This window comes from Scyliorhinus torazame, chromosome 2 (genome assembly GCF_047496885.1).
Source record: "Scyliorhinus torazame isolate Kashiwa2021f chromosome 2, sScyTor2.1, whole genome shotgun sequence".
Taxonomy (NCBI): domain Eukaryota; kingdom Metazoa; phylum Chordata; class Chondrichthyes; order Carcharhiniformes; family Scyliorhinidae; genus Scyliorhinus; species Scyliorhinus torazame.
In genome coordinates, this window is record NC_092708.1 from 220,700,181 (window position 1) to 220,720,616 (window position 20,436).

Consider the following 20,436-nt stretch of genomic DNA (forward strand, 5'->3'; position numbering starts at 1 on the left):
GTCCCAGCGCCCCCAGGCTCTTTGCTCTTGACCAAAGATGGCTACTCACTTCCTTAGCTCCTCATAGAAACCCTTCTGCCAGGTTCACATTTTTCAAAAGGAGTACTAATCGGTGCCAGCGTGAGCACCTGCTGGGGAGGCCGCTGAATGACAGGAGGCCGGTGGATATGGGGTGGCTCCTGTTAATTGTATTAAAGTTGGGCTTAAGTGGTGATAATTGATTTCTCGCCTCGCTACGACGAGATCCTGATTTCGCCTATGGGAGAGGGGAGGTTGCATCGCAAACAATTTGGCACTTGGTGTGGTTCTCGTTTTTGGCCTCTCCCGCTATTCACCAGCCACATTCGCTTGAGCGAGAGCGCAAAGAGGTCAGAAGATCGTGCTCTAAATTAATAGGTGGGTTCAGAGTAAGGGAGACAGCATTAGAGCCCTTGGGCACGATTGAATGGGAACGTTTTCAAGTGTCACTTTGGTGTGATTGGCGGAGTGTTTCTCAACAGCCGCGTTGGCAAGATCACGGCCCATATTTAATGGCACTTAGTGCCAGAAAGGAGCCCCCACGAGCTACTCGCCATTGTCCAGGGCAGAGGGACCCCTCATGGTTTGGGGCTTGGTCGGGGAGCTGAAGCATTCCAGGACGGGGGCGGGGGCAGGTGGTGAGGGGCTCTTCGTCTGTGAGGCAGTCTTGGAGAAGGGGAAGGGGAGCTCCCTCTTTTCTGGTGTGCTCTGCATCTGTGTGACTTTCCTCTGCTGAGAAGTCTACTGCTGGGAGCTGATTATTGTACGCCGAGGCTGCTCGACTGCACCTTGAACGTCATTGAATATGTGGATGCCAAGTTTTTGTTCCGACTAAATTAGGCTGTTTAAGGTGTCTTTACAATGAAGGTTCATGGTCAGAGACTGATAGGTAAATGACCTAACCCCAAGGATCCTCTGTTTTGTGATGCCCAGGGGAGTGTTTTGTTTTCCTTGTACAAATGAACGGTTGTAGTTTTATGTTTGTACCAAAATTCTGTAGTGAAAATATACTTGTGTAGGGCATGGTGCCTTTTCCTTGCTGATTAATGGTTGGTGTGATATATGGACTGTTAAGTAATTTGTTTTCATCTTTTTGAACACTGGTACTGTTGACCACTAATAAACAAAATATTCTCAAGTGTTGTGTTTGCTGCTGCAAATGCCTGGAGGCTGCTGCTGCAGTTTCCTACTTTTTCTGAAGCCTGAAAGGAGGACAATGTTTTCCATGATACCTGGAACACCGGGCCTAGAGGGATGTAGGAGTCCAGAAGGCAATCAGAATTGAAGCAAGAAGACACTGTGGGACCAGGTGCGCGACATTGATCCAAATGAGTAACCTGATGAGGATGTTGAAGAAATGCTTTTCCAGATTGCTGAGGCTGTTGTTGCTCGAGCCAAACACGCTAGAAGTCAAGGATGTTCAACTGGACCTTGAGCACCAGTGGAACATATGGATGCCAGGATTTGTTTCCGATGAGATTGGGCTGTGTGGGAGGGCCTGCACAGTTATGGCTCATGGACGGAGAATGGCACTGATGCATGGACAACAAGAAATGCATTGGTGAACAGATTATTTCTACAACAAAGTTCTGGACATAACACAGTCTCAGGTTTATCCTCTTATTTCTGTTGAGGAACCTGCAAGGAGTGATACTGTGTGTACGTTTCTGTTGTGAAAATGATATAGCGGATATAGCTTTGTATTGATCCACTATCCAACAGTGATGTTTCCTTGTTGATTAATGGTCAGTGTGATATGTGGAACGTTATAAAGTTGATTTTCAAATCTTTGTTAATGTTGACCGTTTTTGCCAATAAAATATTACTCAAGTGGCTTCTTGTGGGTACACGTGCCACATTTCAGACAATAATTATTGCATTGCATTTCAATCAAACTTTGAAGCCTGAACAGTTTACCTGAACTCAAAGCGTCAGAACCACAGAGACAGCAGCCAACAATCAAACTCGAGCTGGGCTTCAGCACTGGGGATATCCTCGCGACCATAGGATAAGTGTTGGTCAGGGGAAGACACCTCGGCACAGTCTCCCTAATGTTCCCAGCAGAGGTCTAAGGGCTCCTGCAATGGCGGGGGGGGTGAGAGTGCAGAGCAAGGTTCTCCAGCCCAACTGACTCACTGGATTGCACTCAGAGAAGGCAGGACACGTAAAGGTGGGGGAGGTTTAGGGGGTTTGAGGATCCTGGGTGAAAGCCCGAACTGAATGTTGGTCTCCTTCAATTCTTTACAGGTATATGTCAGAGAAGGCAGCAGCGTCACCGCAGGATGGAAGCGGCACCCCACGTGTCGGGGCTGCTGCACACCCTGAAACCCGACTTCCCATGAGGCCAAGGAGGAACCCAGAGGGGGATGCCAGGGTTTGCCAAGGTCTACAGGCATCGTTGGTCTTTTGAGGAGATGATGGACAGCATGTGCCATAGGAGACTCCTTCTCAACAAGGAGACAGTGCAGTACCTGTGCGACGTCCTCACAGACCTGGCATCCGTGGGGGAGGAGAACACTCATTCCTGGTGGCCGTGAAGGTCACCGCAGCCCTGAACTTGTATGGAACTGGTTCATTCCAGGGCTCTAGTGGGGACTTGCGTGGCACCTGACAAGCTACAGCCCACAAATGCATCAGTGAGGCCACCTTGAGCTGCCCCAAGATGCCCGGACTGCAGAATTCTCTGCCATCATCGGGATGCCCAAGATAGAAGGGGTAATTGATGACACACATGTTGACTTGCACGCACTGGGGCATATGAGTGTGCCCTTCATTAACAGGTTGAATGTTCAACTCATATGTGACCATAGCCTCCGGATCATGCACACGTGTGCACACTTCTCAGAGAGCATGCATGACATCTACATCCTGGGACACTCCGAGATCCATGTCGACTTTGAGGACCACTTCAGGATGATGGGTTGGCTCTTGGGGGATAAGGGGTACCGCTGAGGTACCAGGCTCAAAGGACCGAATGATCAATTCCTGCTCCTGTTTTCTATGTTTCTATCCATCAGCCAGGGCTCAGTTGGTAGCATACTTGCCACTTGATCACAAGGTTCCAAATTGAAATTCTACTCCAGGTTGAGCAGAAACAACATTCCAGTTTAGTACTGAGGGAGCATTGCATTATTGGAGGTGCCATCGGAGATGAAGTGTTAAATTGAGGCCCCACCGACCTTCTTGGATGGCTATAAAAAGATCCCATAGCGCTTGCTTGAAGAGTAAGGGGGTTAACCTTGGTCAATATTTATCCCCCAATCAGCAACATCACAAAGTAGATTGTCACATTGCTGTTTGTGGAAGTTTGCTGAGTGCAAATTAGCTTCCAACATTCTGATAGTGATTGCACTGCGATTTGAGACGTCCAATGGTCATGAAAATTGCTATATAAACGCAAGTCTTTTCTTTTCTTGTATCTAAAATCTGATCCCTGGAACTAGTTTGATAAATCTCCTCTGTACCCTCCTTTCAAAATGCAGTGATCAGAAACAGAAACAGATGTGAACTAAAAAAATATTTTCTTGCCTACGGAAGATGATTGCAAGCTTTCCCAATAGCTCCCCTCCCACTTGCTTTAGCAACCTGGGATATTTTAAAATTCATTCCTTTATGGGATGTTGGCATCCATCCCTAATTGCCCTTGAACTGAATGGCTTCCAAGGCCATTCCAGAGGGCAGTTAAGAGTCAAGCACACTGCTGTGGGTCACATGTAGGCTGGATCAGGTGAGGGTGGCAGATTTCCATCCTTAAAAGCACATGAGTGCACCAGATGGGTTTTTACAACAATCAATATTAGTATCATGGGCACCATTACTGAGACTAGCTTTCAATTCCAAAATTTGTTCATGAAATTCAAATTCCACCAGACACATATCCGGAGAGCATTGGCCAAGGCCTCTAGATTATTGGCCCAATGACATTATCACTACACCACCATCTCCCTATGCAAGCCATTCGGACCAGGTGACTTATCCACTTCCAAGTCTTTACAGTACATCCTGCCCATCAATTGTCACTCCATTGATTTTCTCGCATACCTCCCTTCTGCTGATATTTTGTCAGCATCCTCTCCCTTAATTAGTACCTTGCCCACCCGGCACAAACATATATCACTCCAATAGGCTCTCTTTTATGTTAACTGCCAATCTACTCTCATTCTTTTTGGTAGTCTTATCTTCCAAAGATGTAACTAGTAGAGTTGACCAGGGAGACCTGGCCAATGTGGTTTATTTAGACTTTCAGAAGGCTTTCGACAAGTTTCACAGAGCAGATTACTATGTAAAGTTAAAGTACATGGGATTGCGGGTAGTGACTGGAGATGGATAGGAAAGCCGATTAGCAAAAAGTTGGAATAAATTAGTCTTTTTCGGATTGGAAGGCAGTGACTAGTGAGGTACCGCAGGGATCTGTGCTAGCACCCCAACTGTTCACAATATATGTATTATCTCCAAATTTGTAGATCATACAGAGTTGGGTGGGAGGGTGAGCTGTGAGGAGGATGCAGAATTGCTTCAGCAGGATTTGGACAGGTTGAGTGAGTGGGCATGTGCATGGCATGTGCAGGATCATGTGGATAAATATGAGGTTATCCACTTCAGTAGCAAAAATAGGAAGGCAGATTATTATTCCAATGGGTAGGGCAGCATGGTGGCGCAGAGGCTAGCATTGCTGCCTCACGTCACCGAGGTCCCAGGTTTGATCCCGGCTCTGGGTCATTGTCCGTGTGGAGTTTGCACATTCTCCCGTGTTTGCGTGGGTTTCGCCCCTCAACCCATGTGCAGGGTAGGTGGATCGGCCACACTAACTTGCCCCTTAATTGGAAAAAAGGAATTGGGTACTCAATTTTTAAAAAAATTATTCCAATGGTGTAAATTGAGATGGGTGGATATTCAGCAAGACCTTGGTGCCCTCGTGCATCAGTCGCTGAAAGTAAGCGCGCAGGTCCAGCAGGCAGTAAAGAAGGAAAATGGTATGTTGGCCTTTGTAGCGAGAAGATTGGAGTGTAGGAATAGAGGTGTTTTACTGCAATTGTATAGGGCATTGGTGAGGCCACACCTGGAGTATTGTGCGCAGTTTTGGTGTCCTTATTTGAGAAAGGATGTTCTTGTTACGGAGGGAATGCAGCGAAGGCTGATTCCGGAGATGGCAGAACTGTCATATGAGAACAGACTAAGTCTGTTACGGTTATATTCATTGGAGATTAGAGTGTGAGGGGTTCTCATGGAAACTTACAAAATTCTAACAGGATTAGACAGAGTTAGAAAGAATGTTCCCGATGGTGGGGGTCATAGTTTGAGGACAAGGGGTAAACCTTTTAGGACTGAGGTGAGGAGAAATTTCTTCACCCAGAGAGTGGTGAATCTGTGGAATTCACTACCACAGCCACTGAAAGAAGTTGAGCCCAAAACTTTGTGGAATTTCAAGAAGGAATTAGATATCGCTCTTGGGGTTAAAAGGATCAAGGGACATGCGCGGAAGGAGGGATCAGGATATGGAACTTGATGATCAGCCATGATCATAATGAATGGCAGAGCAGGCTCGTAGGGCCGAATGGCCTCCTCCTGCTTCTATTGTCTATGTATATTTTTCTTATGTTTCCTCTTCACTTGCCCTCAATTTATTGTACTTGGGTCTAGTTTTCACTTGAAGAATTCACCTGATATGCATCAGACACCATCTATTTTGTTTAATCAAATTATCTATCAGTTATCCAAAAAATCCTGACTTCAGTTCCCCCACCTTTTGCCCTTTTTGGAATGTACTAGCCTGTGCCCAAAACGTATCCTCCTTAAAGATCACCCATCATTCCATCCAACAGTCTTTGTTCTTCTCAAATCTCATTGAAGTCCAATCTAGATGTTCTAATTTTGATTATTCCTAGCTCTGCCCCATTACTAGTTAATACCTTGTGATATGATGCTTATTCTTACCAAAGTAATCCCCCCACAGACACGTGGTCACCCCATTGCAGCACCAGATCCAGCAATGCCTCCTTCCTAGTTGGACTGAGAACATATTGTTAAGAAAGATTTCCTGAACACACCAGTTCCTTCTCATCATCCCAATGCAGCTACCGTCACGTTGCTGTAGTTACACCTGTGACTAGTCATTGCATTCTGTTGGACACCAGCACAGCGCAGCACAGTGGCAGTGGTTAGCACTGCTACCTCAGTGCCAGGGACCTGGTTCGATTTCGATCTCAGATGACTTGTGTGAAGTTTGCATGTTCTCCCAGTGTCTGCATGGGTTTCCTCCGGGTGCTCCGGTTTCTTCTCTCAGTCCAAAGATTAGGTGAATTTGACATGGTAAAAGATTAGTTGGGGTTATTGGGATCGGGCAGGGAACTGGGCCTAGATAGGATGCTCTTTCAGAGTATCGGTGCAAACTCGAAGGGCTGAATGGCCTCCTTCTGCACTGTAGGAATTCTATGACCTCTGCCTTAGACCAGACTTGGATAGGAAGCAGGAGGAAGAAAACTACCTGAAGTTATCCTCCCTAATCCAAGCTAATTGTGGTGCCCTGCCACCACCCCAGCTGAGATTTAACTAACGACAAGACTGGCAATGGAAACTGGAAACTGCCTTGGATTTGAATTTTTTCAGGTGCTGACCATCACACATTAGTCAGATTCTGCTCGTCATTCACATCAGCCTTGCATGCGTTATTACCTTAACGTAATCACTTCTATGTTGGGCATTTCTCTTAATATAGAGAGCTGTAGAGTAAACGTAGACACAGTTAGGACAGTCATAGTAAATTACTTTAAATAACCCATTGCTCAACAGTACACAAATCATTGTGTATTCACAACCAAAAAGTGATTCAGCATATAAATCCTGGATTTTACATTTTTTTTTTTTAATACAGACAGTTGCTTGCTGTAGTTGCCAGGTTTATCCCGCTCTCTTTTTTTGAATAGGGGTGCAATTGTTCTGTCTCTAGTCCTCATGCACCATTTAGATTTGAACAGTTGTGGCCAGAGCCACTTCCCACTTAGACCGGGTGATTTTAAGATAGATAAGAGTTTTGAAAGGTGGATAGAATTTTAAACAGTAAAGGAATTAAGGATTATGGTGAGCAGGCGGGTAAGTGGAGCTGAGTCCACAAAAAGATCAGCCTAGATCTTATTGAATGGCGGAGCAGGCTCGAGGGGTCAGATGGCTTACTCCTGCTCCTAGTTCTTATTTTTCCACCCGGAGTATTACAAATCTTTTAAGTACCTCCTCTTTCTTTATACTCTCACCAATTTCTCTACTATCGTCACGTTTACTGTGATATTGGCAGAATCCTTTTCTTTAGTGAAGACACACGCAAAGATCTCATTTAGTTTCTGTCTTGTTTATGATATAATAAATTCAATATTTATCAAAAGTCTAATATTTTTTCATTTTATCACTATTTTTAGTCATCCAAGATGCTAACTTTGGATGCCATTCCTTTGCTCCTGATGAGAATGTCGGCACTCAAATTATCTCCTCTTTGATGGCCCCCATTGCTCATTTACTATTTTACCTGCCAATCTTTGGTTGAAATTCCTTTCCCATTACCTGAAATTAGCCCTCTCAATTAAATATTTTCACATTTGATTGCTCTTCATTTGCTTCCATAATTACTCTGAATCTAATGTTGTGGTGATCCTGTTCACAATGCTTCATCATTGAAACCAAGTTCCACTTGCTCTGTTTAATTCCCCAGAACCAGTTTCAGTATGCTTCCTTCTTCATTGGACCGGAAACATACTGATCAAGAAAGTTGTCCCTGCACATTTCAGGAATATCACTCCCTATTTCCAATTTGCACTGTTACCATCCCAGAGTATTAGAATAATTGAAATCCCTCATTAAATCGCTTTAGCTCTTGCATTTTTTAAATAAAATCTGTTTGGCTGTCTCCTTCCCACTGCTTGGTGGCTCATAGTATACACCCAACAACAGAATAGCTCCTCTATTGTTCCTTAATTCTAACCAAATAGATTCTTTGAACACTCGAGTATCTTTCAAGAACTCTCAACATGTTGATCAATGCTGCCATTCAACTTATATTCCTCTTCATCAATAATTAAAAACGAGGCATATTAAATTCCCAATGGTGGCATTGTTTGACTTTTATTTATTTATTTATTATTGATGGCATTGTTTGGACCAGACTTCGGTCAGCACCACTATGTCATAATCTCCTGTGACAATTGTACAGTAATCATTATTTACAACACTTTGCATTTACAAACACTTCATCTCATGTCCTTCATGGCTCCTGTTTGATCCCTTCTATTGTTGGACTATTCTTTATTCTAATGCTGTTCGTCTGTCCCTGTCCGCTGGTCACTTTTCCTCTCTAATCCTGGTGCTGCCTCTGCTGCTGAACAATTAATTTAAACCTGACTAGCTAATGAAAATAGGTTTTTTCCCTGAAGAAGACTCGTGAAACAGTTTGAGTGTTAATGTCAACCGTACTAAATTTTTGGGCCATTTTTTTTTTTTGCAGGATCACCCTAGCCTCCTCACCGAACCTCCCCATCAGTCCCACATTCTCACCAAATCTCATGGACTATTCTCATAGTATCCCTCCACCTATAAGGTTCTGAACATATCCCTTAGCCGCCATATATACAACTTTGAAACCATAGACCATAATCCCACTGTTTCACCGAATCGTTCAACCTAACTTGCACCTCAGAACTCCCAATCCCCGGTGATAGCAGTATAGTTGGCTCTTAACTACTCTCTGAAATGGCCTAACAAGATACTCAGTTGTACCAAATTGCTTCAGAAAACACTTCCTTCCCAACAGTTTGTGTACCTGCATGGAATGCAGCCATTCAGGAAGCTGGTTCACCATTACCTTCAAGGGCAATTTAGGATAGTAACAAATGCTAGTAACTCCTCACATCCCATGAACAAATATTTGAAAAATTCCCAACTGTCACATCCTCAACTTGAGCCTCTAACTCACTTGCACCTTTAAACCATATCCCAGCCCCCTCAATCTTTTCACCATAGCCCTCCCCTGGTTGTATCGGTCACCTCTAGCTCATCATATACCTCCATACCCTGCCCCCTCACAAAATCCCTCCACCCAAATCGCTCACCACCTACCCAGCATTTAACACATACCATATCCTTCCACCGATACTCACACGCTTATACCATTCGGAAGGACAAAACGGGATACGTACGGGGCTGCCTTTTAAACTTGCCCTCCAATTCCCACCACATGCTGTTTTCGCTAGATTGGGAAATGTAGCAGCCCCCAGCAGGATGCCCATTTAAAATCACTCCAGGTTTGCTATTTAAATGCCTGCTCCAAATTTAAGTTTCCTTTTCATTGCTGTTTTCCTGAAGCTGGAAGCTGCAGGAAACACAGCAGCTTAGGCCGGTGATTTGCTAGCCTCACCGTGGTGGGATCTGCCATGGGGGATGCGTCAGGCCAACCAAATGTCTATGACTTTCGGTAGGACCGGAAAATTTGTGAACCTTGTGTGGCCTGCTGCAGAGTTGGGAACATTTTGGCAGTTTAAAAGCTCTTGCCAACGTCAACTGTCACTGTGTAATGATGGTTGTTAAGTATATTTTCAATGCAGGGACTGATAACTCTCTGTCCTTAAAAGCTGAGAGGCAAATCAATTGACCAGGATTCAGATGAACGAGTCATTTTTCCAAATGATAAAATCCTCTTCTGTATTCTACATCATGGAGATCCAGATATGAATGAACGTATGGGACTCTACGGATTGATTTTCACTTTGATCATGGTTGGCTGAGCGCCAAGATTAACTAATGCATCATCCCTGATGTGGGAGTGGGAGTGGGGGGCGGGGGGGGGGGGGGGGGGGGGGGGGGGGGGGGAACGGGGGGACGGACAGTTTTCAGGACTTGAAGGGTGCTGCTGGCTTTTTTTGATTGAAAGTTTTATGGCCTTGTATGATGATTATTTTCCTTCAATGTGGTTTTTCAATTGCTGTTTGCTTATTTGGACAATATTGGGAAGTGTTGAGAGGAATGAAGATTTCTTCAATGGGACTGTCATTGCCGGTCCTTGATTGACAGCTTAATGAGAATATAAGAGCCTTTTTACCCCCCAAAGACAATGTTAAATACTTGATTGAAATTACACTGAACATTTAAAGTACTTGCCAAAATTGCTTTGAACATTTAAAAAATAAATTTAGAGTACCCAATTTGTTTTCCCTTCCAATTAAGGGACAATTCAGCGTGGCCAATCCACCTACCATGCACATCTTTGGGTTGTGGCGGTGAAACCCACGCAGACACGGGGAGAATGTGCAAACTCCACACAGACAGTGACCGGGAGCCAGGATCGACCCCGGGTCCTTGGCACCGTGAGGCAGCATTGCAACCAGTGCGCCGCCGTGCTGCTCTGCATTGAACATTTGAATTACTTGCCAGAATTATTACATGCCTCATGAGTTCTGCATCTAATGGATACTGGTTAAGTGGGCATTGAGAATACTCGAGGTGCATGAAGGATGGTTTGCAATGTAAGGGACTACAGGGTCCAGCAACCATGTATTGAAGTGGATTAATGTGTCAATAAATGAAGGCAAGTCTTCTAAGCTGCTGGCCCCATCGTCTGTCACTTGTGTTGCCACCTTTGGTCTGCCTCTCAGGCCAGTGACCTCAACTAAACCCTGTGCCCACCTCCCAGAGACCAAAATACCAGGTGAATGGGCTGACTATTAGAAGGTTGGAATTGCAACTTTGGAAATAGCCTTACTCGCTGTTCCTGAGCATAGACTAGTCCAGCCCCATATTGGTCCTTTAGAGGATGTGAAGGGAGATATAATAATGGGAGGAGAGGAGGAAATGGCTGAGGAACTGAACAGGTTTTTTGGGTCGGTCTTCACAGTGGAAGACACAAATAACATTCCAGTGACTGATGGAAATGAGACTATGACAGGTGAGGACCTTGAGATGATTGTTATCACTAAGGAGGTAGTGATGGGCAAGTTAATGGGGTTAAAGGTAGACGAGTCTCCTCACCCTGATGGAATGCATCCCAGAGTGCTAAAAGAGATGGCTAGGGAAATTGCAAATGCACTCATGATAATTTACCAAAATTCACTAGACTCGGGTGGTCCCAGTGGATTGGAAATTAGCAAACATGACACCACTGTTTAAAAAAAGATAGGCAGAAAGTGGGTAATTATAGGCCAGTTAGCTTAAAACTTCGGTAGTAGGGAAGATGCTAGAATCTATCATCAAGGAAGAAATAGCGAGGCATCTGGATGGAAATTGTCCCATTGGGCAGATGCAGCACGGGTTCATAAAGGGCAGGTCGTGCCCAACTAATTTAGTGGAATTGTTTGAGGACATTACCACTGTGGTAGATAACGGGGAGCCAACGGATGTGGTATATCTGGATTTCCAGAAAGCTTTTGACAAGGTGCCACACAAAAGGTTGCTGCATAAGCTAAAGATGCATGGCATTAAGGGTAAAGTAGTAGCATGGATAGAAGATTGGTTAATTAATAGAAAGCAAAGAGTGGGGATTAATGGGTGTTTCTCTGGTTGGCAATCAGTAGCTAGTGGTGCCCCTCAGGGATCAGTGTTGGGCCCACAATTTACATAGATGATTTGGAGTTGGGGACCAAGTGCAATATGTCCAAGTTTGCAAACGACACTAAGGTGGGTGGTAAAGCAAAAAGTGCAGAGGATACCAGAAGTCTGTTGAGGGATTTGGATAGGTCAAGTGAATGGGCTAGGGTATGGCAGATGGAATACAATGTTGACAAATGTGAGGTTATCCATTTTGATAGTAATAACAGCAAAAGGGATTATTATTTAAATGATAAAATATTAAAACATGCTGCTGTGCAGAGACCTGGGTGTGCTAATGCACGAGTCGCAAAAAGTTGGTTTACAGGTGTAACAGGTGATTATGGAGTTTTGTCCTTCATTGCTAGAGGGATGAAGTTTAAGACTAGGGAGGTTATGCTGCAATTGTATAAGGCGTTAGTGAGGCTACACCTGGAGTATTGCGTTCAGTTTTCGTCTCCTTACCCGAGAAAGGACGTACTGGCACTGGAGGGTGTGCAGAGGAGATTCATTAGATTAATCCCAGAGCTGAAGAGGTTGGATTACGAGCAGAGGTTGAGTAGACTGGGACTGTACTCGTTAGAATTTAGAAGGATGCGGGGGGGGGGGGGGGGGGGGATCTTATAGAAACATATAAAATTATGAAGGGAATAGATAGGATAGATGCGGGCAGGAGGATAGATCCGGGCAGGTTGTTTCCACTGGTGGGGGAAAGCAGAACTAGGGGGCATAGCCTCAAAATAAGGGGAAGTAGATTTAGGACTGAGCTTAGGAGGAACTTCTTCACCCAAAGGGTTGTGAATCTATGGAATTCCTTGCCCAGTGAAGCAGTTGGGGCTCCTTCATTAAATGTTTTTAAGATAATGATAGATAGTTTTTTGAAGAATAAAAGGATTAAGGGTTATGGTGTTCAGGCCAGAAAGTGGAGCTGAGTCCACAAAAGATCAGCCATGATCTCATTGAATGGTGGAACAGGCTCGAGGGGCCAGATGGCCTACTCCTGCTCCTAGTTCTTATGTTTTGTTCTTATATTGCAGTTCACAACCTCATATTGCCATTCACAACTATCACTTCAGACCATGACCACCTCATCAACAAAGTCCTCTGCTCCAACTCCTCACCATATCTTTCTAAATCTCCAATATCGTACCAAATCTCTCAGCATCTAACCACCTTTTCCCCACATCCATTTAGCCATGACCTTTTGTTCATATCCCTTTACCCAACCACACCCTTGAGCAATAGATCCAATCACAACCGTCAACTTTAGACCATGGCCATTAAGCCCCTTACTGTCTCTCCACCCTGCCATATCACCATATCCCTCCAGCCCAGCACATTCCTCCATCCCAATGTCTCACCAAAATCCTGTACCACAACTATGAAACTTCTTCTTGTATCGCACCACCTCCTTCTGTCTCACCGACTAAACATTGATAATCTCACCTCTCTCTGGCATGATTTATAATTGATTAGCATTATTCACTTTTTGTGAGCTTCATGAAAAGACAACCTTTAAGTGAGTGTTCACAAATTACTTCGAAGAGTTGTTCTGCTTTCATAAAGAGCATGATATGCATAATTGATATGCCCGCTTCTACTTTTTGTTTTCATTTTCCCTAGAAAAGAACTCTCTGAAATTCCTTCCTGGGTTTAGATAAAAGGATGGGCATCCAAGATTGTAATCGCTTTTTAGGTAATGATTCATTTCCAGTAATTTCTTTTAAGAAATTGTATATTAAACATCACATTGCAGTGATCAAGGTAAATAATAAGGGATAGAGAGAAAAGATACTTACATCTTTCAGATTACTCCCCCTGTAACAGAAAACAAATTTTAACTTCATTGATGCATTTATAGACAAAATTTGTACAGAAACTATTAGGACATGGTCACTAGTCAAATTTACATATCAGCAAATTTGACAAAAATATACACGGTCCTAATATCCAAGATTGTAAATAGGTGATGCCCCGTTCGCTGTTCCCAGTATTCCCAGACCCCAGCGTGATCCATGTGGCAACATTCTAGTTACAGTTTGCCAACCTGAAAATGTTCCAATTATCAGGGTTGTCTGTTTCTGGTTACATAGCCAGTCCTCTAACCAAGCTAATATATTAACCAAACACCAGGAGCTTTTAGTTTAGCTCTTATGTAGTAACCTTTAAGTGGCACCTTATTGAATGCCATTTGGAAGTCTGAATACACTACACCTGCAGGTTTCCCTTTATCCACCCAGTTTGTTACTTTATCAAATAACTTGAATAAATTTGATTTGTCAGACATGATTTCCCATTTAGACTCTGCATGAATGCATTATGATTTTCTAAATGCCCTGGTAATACTTCCTTCATAAGTGGATTCCAGCCTTTTCAGAATGGCTGTGTTAGGCTTTGTTTGTCTCCCTCCTTTCTTGAATTTCTGCGGTTTGCCATTCCACTGGGACCTTACCAGAATCTACATAAATTTGGAAGATTACAATCAATGCATCCACTATCTCTGCAGCCATTTCCTTAAAAACACTAGGATGCAGATAGGTGTCTTGTCAGCCGTTAGTCTCATTCGTTTTCTCAGTGCTTTTCTCCACTTAGTGATTGTTTCAAGTTCCTCTCTCCCTTAACTTTCTGCTTCATCATTTTATGTCTTCTACTGCAAAGATACAAAATACTTGTAAACCTCTGCCATTTCCTCATTTATAATTCCCCAGTATCATCCTCCTCCAAGGGTCCAATGCCCAATTTTTAAATACATCTGGAAGTTCTAACTGTCTGATTTTCTATTTCTTACAAGTTTACTCTCATATTTTCATTTATTTTTCCCAATTCATCCTTTACAGGTTTCTAACATTTTCCCAATCTTCAGGCCTACCACTAATATTTGCAGCATTGTACGCCTCTACTTTGAATTTGATGCCATGATTAACTTAGTTAGCGTTAAGTTAGGCGGTGCATCCTTTTATTAGTCTTTCTTTCTCAATGGAATACATCTTTGTTGAGAGTCATGAAATATCTTCTTATTGGGCAGCACGATAGCACAGTGGTTAGCTCTGTTGCTTCACAGCTCCAGGTTCCATTCCCAGCTTGGGTGTGTGGAGTCTGCACATTCTCCCAGTGTCTGCGTGGGTTTCCTCCGGGCACTCCGGTTTCCTCCCACAAGTCCAGAAAGGCAAGCTGTTAGATAATTTGGACATTCTGAATCCTCTCTCGTGTACCCGAACAGGCATCGCAATGTGGCGACTAGGGGATTTTCACAGTAACTTCATTGCAGCGTTAATGTAAGCCTACTTGTGACAATAATGATTATATCTACCACTGCTCTCTACATTACCTTTAAACCCATTTTCCCAGTCCACTGTAGGCAACTCACTCTTCACACTTTTCTAATTGCCTTTATTTAATTTAAGATACTAGTTTGAGATCTCAAACTGAATGTGCAATTCTATCATGTTATGATCATTCTTGCCTGGAGGATCTTTATTGTGAAGTCATGATTATGCAAAAGAACAGAGAAGAAATTAAACCTGTCAGGTCAGCTCCTGACCTTCACGGTCATCTATATGACATTTGAATTATTCACAAATCTATAGAGCTTGTGTTTAACAATCAGGTTTTTCCTGAACAGAGCATCTTGTGGCATGCCCCATTAGTTAGATCTTTTCCTTCAGCTCAATCATGTTTGCGCTGTGGATTGCTGAAAGCATGGTTACAGCACAGCAAAGACAATAGGGCATCTGGGTGTTTCTGAACTTGGCAGGGAGGGTGGAGGCGCGTCATGCCTTCCAGAAAAAACAATGCGCCGCAATGAAGGGCAATAGGTCATTTTGGGCAAGAGCCGTGTTTTTAGTTCACAATTTTGCCTCGAGGGCCTCAGTCATACATGGTCAAGGTGATTGTCAAGAAACATGTCGATTACCAGAGAAATTGAGGGGTATTGATCCCCAGTCCACAGCAGGTGGGTCCTTCTAGTATTGTCTAGATGCCAGTGAGTGTTCTGTGAGGGAGAGTCAAGTGCTGTGGAGGTGAGACTGATGGTCGTGCTGTGGAATGGCACCTGTTGAACCTTTGCCTGCTAATGCCAACTCAACTACCTTGGAGACTGCTGAGCCTGCGGTTGTGTTGGGGAGATCCAGTTGGACTAGGAAGTCCCCGGACCGATTGACTCTTTGTGGTCTCTCTGTCTTGAGATTTTTCACTGTGCATATTTAATGTTGTAAATAGTTGCATGTGTTGTGTTTCAAGGGACTTAAGGGGGAGGGCTGTGGTAGAGCGGCCCCTTTAGGGGGTGAGCTTGGCAGTCCATGTGACTGGTCTGGGACCAATCGCGCGGAAGCACATGAACTGCAGCCAAAAGTACGTCAGCGCGGGGCCTGGGCAGAGTGAAATCTGGAGCTGGGGAGTTAACACCTGTATGTAGTTGTTCTGTGCCTTTTGTCTTCTACAATAAACCCCTTTGGTTTACGCTGGAGGTCTCCTGTGTGTCCGTCTCAAGCCACCCCAATAACAAACTTCGATAAATTCGGAACATCCAGTCACTGATCATCCTCTGTTAAACATGAGCGGCTCTTCCGGAGCTTCATTCCTGTGGACCGGTGTGGCGGGTGGGAGGGAGCGTGGGAACCATAAAAAGAGGTGGGAGCGCTGAACATGGGAGGTTGGACGGGACACAGTGTAGGGGATGCAGTAGTGGGAGTGGTGTTGGAGCCTGCAGGCGCCAGGTCCCGGAGGGAGACGGCATCTTGCCGGCCATCGGGGTGTTCGACGTACGCATAGTGTGGGTTGGAGTGCAGGAGCTGGACCCTCTCTACCAGGGGGTCGGTCTTATGGCTCCGAACATGTTTTCGGAGGAGGCTGGACCCGGTGTCATCAGGAAAATGGACTTGGTGAGTGTTAGATCAGCCATAGTCTTATTAAATGGCAAAGCAGGTTTAAAAGGCTGAATGGCCTACTCCTGTTCCCATTTCTGATGGTCTTATGGGGCCCATCGTTCATCTTCTGGGGTACATCTGTTCTCCGACTATTTGGAGAGAAGAACATCTGGGCCAACATGTCGGTCTTCATGGAGAAGATACAAAAAATCCTCCTAGAAATACTAGAGAACCAAGGGACTTGTGGGAATCAGCACTAGGACTCCAACTATTGACAATATATATCAATGATTTAGATGAGGGAACTAAATTTGAAGATGACACAAAGCTGGGTGGGAGGGTGAGCTGTGATGTGGATGCAGAGAATCTTCAATGTGATTTGGCCAATCTGAGTGAGTGGGCAATTGCATAGCAGATGCAGTATAATGTGGATAAATGGGAGGTTATCCACTTTGGTACAAAAACAGGAAAGAAGATTATCTGAATGGCTATAAATTAAGAGAGGGAAATGTGCAAATGAGACCAGTGTGTCCTTGTGCACCAGTCACCGAAGGGAAGCATGCAGGTGCAGCAGGCAGTAAAGAATGCAAATGGTATGTTGGCCTTCATAGCGAGAGGATTAGGGTACAGGAGCAAGGATATCTGCTGCAATTATACATGGCCTTGGTGAGGCCACACCTGGAATATTGTGTGCAGTTTTGGTCTCCTTATCTGAGGAAGGATATTCTCGCTTTAGAGGGAGTGCTGCAAAGGTTTACCAGACTGATTCCTGGGATGGCAGGACTGACGTAAGAGGAGAGATCGAGTCGCTTAGGATTATATGTGCTGGAACTGAGAGGAATGAGGGGGAGGGGGGGAAATCTCATAAGAACTATAAAATTCTAACAGGACTAGACAGAGTAGATGGAGGATGCAGAATGGATATCCCCAATAATGGGGATGTCCAGAATCAGGAGTCGTAGTCTAAGGATATGGGATAAACTTTTTAAGACCGAGATGAAGAGAAGTTTCTTCATCCATGGAGTGGTGAGCCTTTGGAATTCACTACCACAGAAAGCAGTTGAGGCCAAAATATTGTATGTTTTGAAGAAGGAGTTGGATATAGCACTTGGGGCTAAAGAGGTCAAAGGATATGGGGTGGTGGGGTAAACAGGTTACTTAGTTGAATGATCAGCCATGATCATATTGAATGGTGGAGCAGGCTCAAAGGGCCTAATGGCCTCCTCCAATTTTATATGTTTCTATGATACAGAAACGTCATGGTGAACAGTGGCCAGACAGTTAGAATTTGGAAACTGAATTCTAATACAGCTATTTTTCTTGGGGTAACACAGAAGGAAATAGAGTTGGGCGACAGGGACAGAGGATGAGGGTGAAGAGTGATACAAGGAAGTGGTCAGAGATGACCATATCGGTGATTGAAACGATGGAGGCAACGAGGTTATACTTGACGGCAAGGTCAAAGAGATAGTTATGGCCTTCACTTGCAGGATCTACATGGAATGTAAGATTAAAGGAAACTAGCTCAGAGGAGAAAGAGTTGTTTTCCATAGAAAAATACTTTTCACTGTATTTCGGTACATGTGACAATAAATATCAATCAATCAAATCATAGAAGAGTCACTACTGTGCAGGAGGCCATTTGGCCCATCAAGTCTGCACTGACACTTTGAACGACCACACCGCCCAATCCCCTGTCCTATTCCTGCAACCCCACCCCAAGGGGCAATTTATCATGATCAATCCACCTAACCTGCACATCTTTGGACTGAGAGGGGAAACTGGAGCACCCGGAGGAAACCCAAGAGGATCTTAACTAGGCCGAATCCCCCACCCTATCCCAGTAACCCCACCTAACCTTCTTTGGACACCGAGGGGCAATTTAGCATGGGCAATTCACCTGACCTACACATCTTTGGACTTTGGGAGGAAACCAGAGCACCCAAAGGAAACCCACGCAGACACAGGAGAAAGTGCAAACTCCACAGTCACTCGAGGCCGAAACTGAACCCAGGTCCCTGGCGCTGTGAGGCAGCAATGCTAACTACTGTGCCACCATGTCACCCTCTAGTCATTGCCATCTAGTCAACCCAGTCCATGAGGTAGGGCAACCAGTCAGTTACATTTTTCTGCTCTAATCCCATACCGCTGCAGGTTTATGTCCCTCGATTTCAAGGACTATCATTCCCCAGTCTGAAAAATTGCTATTTACCACTATTTGCGGTTTTCTGCCCTTTAGGCAAAACATTTTATCCAAGTTGACACTGAGCCTAATTCATAAGCTTCCATGTTACCAAATATAACTTTTTATTTTGTAAAATCCATATAGATAATGCCACCATTGTATTTCCTTCACCAACCTTCTCTGGTACAATTATATTAGTCAAACAGGATCTGTTACCGAATCAAAAATACATATTCTCACTAGGTTATAGAGTTTACGAGCAGGCATTAAACAAGTTATGACCATATTACAATAGTGATACTAGCCACAATGATCAGACTACAGTAATTGTTGGCTAGTTTGCCAGGATTAGAAGAGCTGCTAGTTGGATTCCGCAAGCAACTAGTTCCGACAGTCGGGGTTAACACCCGGTTCCAGCAGTTACTGTCTGGAGTTGCAATTGGGCTCCAAGTTACACTGAAGACCAGCTGGGGGTACACTAGTTAGGACTGGTTATTGGCCCATTACATTAGTTACCGACCCTCTATCACTGCGATGCTAGAGTCGGAGAGCCGCTGCCTCAGCACCGGTCAGAGGCGGCAGGAAAGAGCGAGGCCGTGCGGTCCACACTCACCAACAATTGAGCTTCTTGACGGTGTCCAAATCGGAAGCCTTGGCCCTCGACAGGACCACCTTCTTCGTCAGGAACATGGCGGGCAATGAGGCGCAATCGCCCGGCCAAGCGTTCCCATCGCAACCGGGGCCGCGCACACTTAAAGGGGCAGGGACTGTGCTAATCCTTAAAGGGAAAGCTGGGGCCGTACCAACCCGTAAAGAGGCAGGGACTGTGCTAATCCTTAAAGGGAAAGCTGGGACTGTGCCAAAACTTAATGGGTTGGGACCGCATTTCCATTTCTTTTCTGTTGCACCTCTAATTGTTTCATTTGTAACTGGATTTTAGCCAATTCTACTGATTGTTGCCATGACCCAGGCTGTGTTTCTGGCATTTCTTTCACATTTAAATGCTGAGCAATTGCTTCAATTATCCCCACCTTCCTAGCTGTAGCTGGTACCCTTATTTCTAATTCACCTATCAATTCAACTAGCTTGTATTTTCAAAGCACTTAAAAAATCCCAGAGATAAGTCCTCGACCTGAAGAAAACAGTTTCCAGAGCCATCCTGTTATACTACTACAAACCTGGTGTTTCTTTCAATTAATACTGTAAACAAAACTCCACCCTCTACCGTTCCAAAGATCCTAGATCCGAGCCCCAAATTATGTTATAACACCCTGGGCTAATGCATGGTCAATTCCAGCCTAACGTGCCCTGGAGTCACAACACAGGGAATTAATCAATGATTCTTATAAAATACTGAAAGTCTTTAGCCCTTGGCTGCCCAATAATCACAGTCACCAGGTATGTAAATGTAAACACAATTACTGTTTATAACAAGAGTTATAATATATGTAGTTATATACAACTGGCTAACGACAAGCTAATACCTAATACCCACTTTAACTTGCCCCCACCTCTACACACACACCCACACCAGGTTGACAAACACAGTGAGGTGGAAAATCATAAGTGAAGGGAAGAGTCTTTGTTCCAGATGATGGTTTCAGCACACTTTTCTTCATAACAAGCTGGCAGATGAAAGTCTATGGTTTTCAACCTGCAATGATCTTCTTTATAGATTCATTCATTCACGTACTCTGTGGTTTAAAAGTGCAGTACTTGCAACCTTCCTGTAGAGACACCATATTTCACATTAAACTTTTCTTTCAGTTCGTGGTTTGCTTTCAGGCCTCTGCAGTTCCTGGAAAACAA

General features: G+C 44.3%; 1 protein-coding gene across 1 annotated transcript in view; it reads right to left on the minus strand.

Moving 5' to 3' along the window:
• cfap410 (cilia and flagella associated protein 410) overlaps positions 1–19,399 on the minus strand; it is a 35,311-nt gene extending 15,912 nt beyond the window's left edge. The window contains exons 1-3 of the mRNA XM_072484213.1: positions 19,241–19,399; positions 13,377–13,395; positions 6,691–6,737 (exon numbers count right to left, since the gene is read on the minus strand). Of these exons, the coding sequence (XP_072340314.1) occupies positions 6,691–6,737; positions 13,377–13,395; positions 19,241–19,317 (143 nt within the window). The 5' untranslated portion in view covers positions 19,318–19,399. The remainder of the gene's footprint in view (positions 1–6,690; positions 6,738–13,376; positions 13,396–19,240) is intronic.
• Positions 19,400–20,436: the final 1,037 nt, after the last annotated feature.